Below are 1,836 nucleotides of genomic sequence, written 5' to 3' on the forward strand. Positions count from 1 at the left end.
GCCTCGCACCGAGGACCTATCCACGTCATCATTTACCCAGAATGTTTTGTGTGGAAATAAAATGGCTCTGTCCGTCGTAAAATATATTTATAAAAGTTTACAAAACTGAACAGCCTACAGTGTTTTTACAGTCTTTATTTTACAGTAAAAATAAATGTTTTTTAAATAAAGTCTAATGTTGCAACTTATCGGGGATCCCTTTAAAGTAGTAGACCAGCTGAAAGAAACAAACAACAACAAAAAAAAAAAAAAACTGAGACTCAGAACACAAACTAATTAGTTGGAACTAACAAAACATTAAGTAAAAGTTGTAAGTAAAAGTCTGATAGGAAACAGAGGAGATAAATGGATGCTGTTAGAAAACATGAAGTTAGTTGAAGTGAAGACGGAGGCTGCAAAGGGCAGAGTGAGATGGAGGATGACTCTCTGTGTCAACCTCTGAAGAGAGGACAGACAAAAGAAGAAATTTGTGTTTAATTTAAATGTCATTAAAAATCATGCAACCTATGAATTCCTTTTCAATGGAAATAAAATTGTTTAAAAAAAACTGTCTTAAATTTGACTTTGGCAGAAACCCTGATTTTTTATTTTTTGTTTCACTGTCTCAGAGCCAGAGGAGCCCCCCACTGGAGTTACATGCATTGTAACCAACAACACAGTCAGAGTTACATGGAATGAAGCCCAGAGGGTTCGAGGTCAGCTGTTGGGATACAAGGTACCAGTTCTGACAATTTTACTGGCAAAACATCTCTGCAGAAAGTCTCATCTTTGCTCTGTGTTTGTGTCAGATATACATCAGGCGGTTGGGTCCGGCGAGTGGAAGAGACAGGAGGTCTCTCAGCAAACATCACCACAGGGAGGAAAACAACAGAATGCAACACCAACAACTGAGAGAGAAGGACAGCTGGGTGGTGGAGGTTCTTGGCACCGGCACCTCTAAGGAGCTGAGTGGTTTACGTCTGTTCTCTCAGTATCAACTGTGGCTCACCGCTTTCAACAAAAAAGGAGAGAGTCCTCCCTCCAAACCCCAAGAGTTCAACACYCCTGAAGGAGGTCAGCTGAAATCAGAAACTACTTTTTACAACATAAACGACAACGTTTCAGTTTATTTCTAACTGCTGTTTTATGAGAACAAAATTTGGCATTTTTTATCATTTTGTTCTTTAATGAATTGAAAGCAACAATATCATTGGGGAGAGGGGTGGCACAGAGGTTAGAGAAGGTGAGTCTGTGATCAGAAGGTCACTAGTTCAACTCCCCGGACCAACCAGCCCCACCYTGGGCCCTTGAGCAAGGCCCTTTAACCACATGTGTTCACATGTGCAATGGGTAAAATGCAGAGAATTAATTTCCCCACCGGGAGATCAATACAGTGTWTAAAATAAAATAATATAGTGCTTGATGATGATACTTGAAACTTTATTTGGGTTAGAACTCACTGAATGAGAGTTGCCGTATTTACTTGTGTATAATACATTAAATTTAATCCTTGAAATCATCCATAAAGTTGGGGGGTAGTATTATACTCGGATAAATATTTTTACTTATGTATTTTAACTGAAATATCGGCAAAATTATTGAGTCCGGAAATGAGAAAGCGTCGTAAAAAGCAGTTGAAACGAGCTCACCTGTGACAGTCCTCTGTGCTGCAGAGCGAGTTAGTAACAGATCCAGGCAGGAGACATGATGTAGAAAAAAAAGGGGGAGGGGAAAAATCAGTCCTGCAGCTCAGTAATGATAACAAACTAATGACATTAGTGTGTGACCGAGCTGCTGCTGGAACAACAAACACACATGTCCGTCTGTAATGGAGCCGTCTACCGGTGTTCTAAAAAA

At 39.8% G+C, this 1,836-nt stretch overlaps 1 protein-coding gene across 1 annotated transcript in view; it reads left to right on the forward strand.

Moving 5' to 3' along the window:
* Nucleotides 1-1,836, forward strand: part of LOC106535229 (neural cell adhesion molecule L1.1) — a gene marked incomplete at its 5' end in the record, with an annotated part of 18,216 nt that overhangs the window by 2,045 nt on the left and 14,335 nt on the right. The window contains 2 exon segments of the mRNA XM_014032183.1: nucleotides 609-715; nucleotides 789-1,053. Of these exon segments, the coding sequence (XP_013887637.1) occupies nucleotides 609-715; nucleotides 789-1,053 (372 nt within the window).

This window comes from Austrofundulus limnaeus, unplaced genomic scaffold, assembly GCF_001266775.1.
Source record: "Austrofundulus limnaeus strain Quisiro unplaced genomic scaffold, Austrofundulus_limnaeus-1.0 Scaffold1390, whole genome shotgun sequence".
Taxonomy (NCBI): domain Eukaryota; kingdom Metazoa; phylum Chordata; class Actinopteri; order Cyprinodontiformes; family Rivulidae; genus Austrofundulus; species Austrofundulus limnaeus.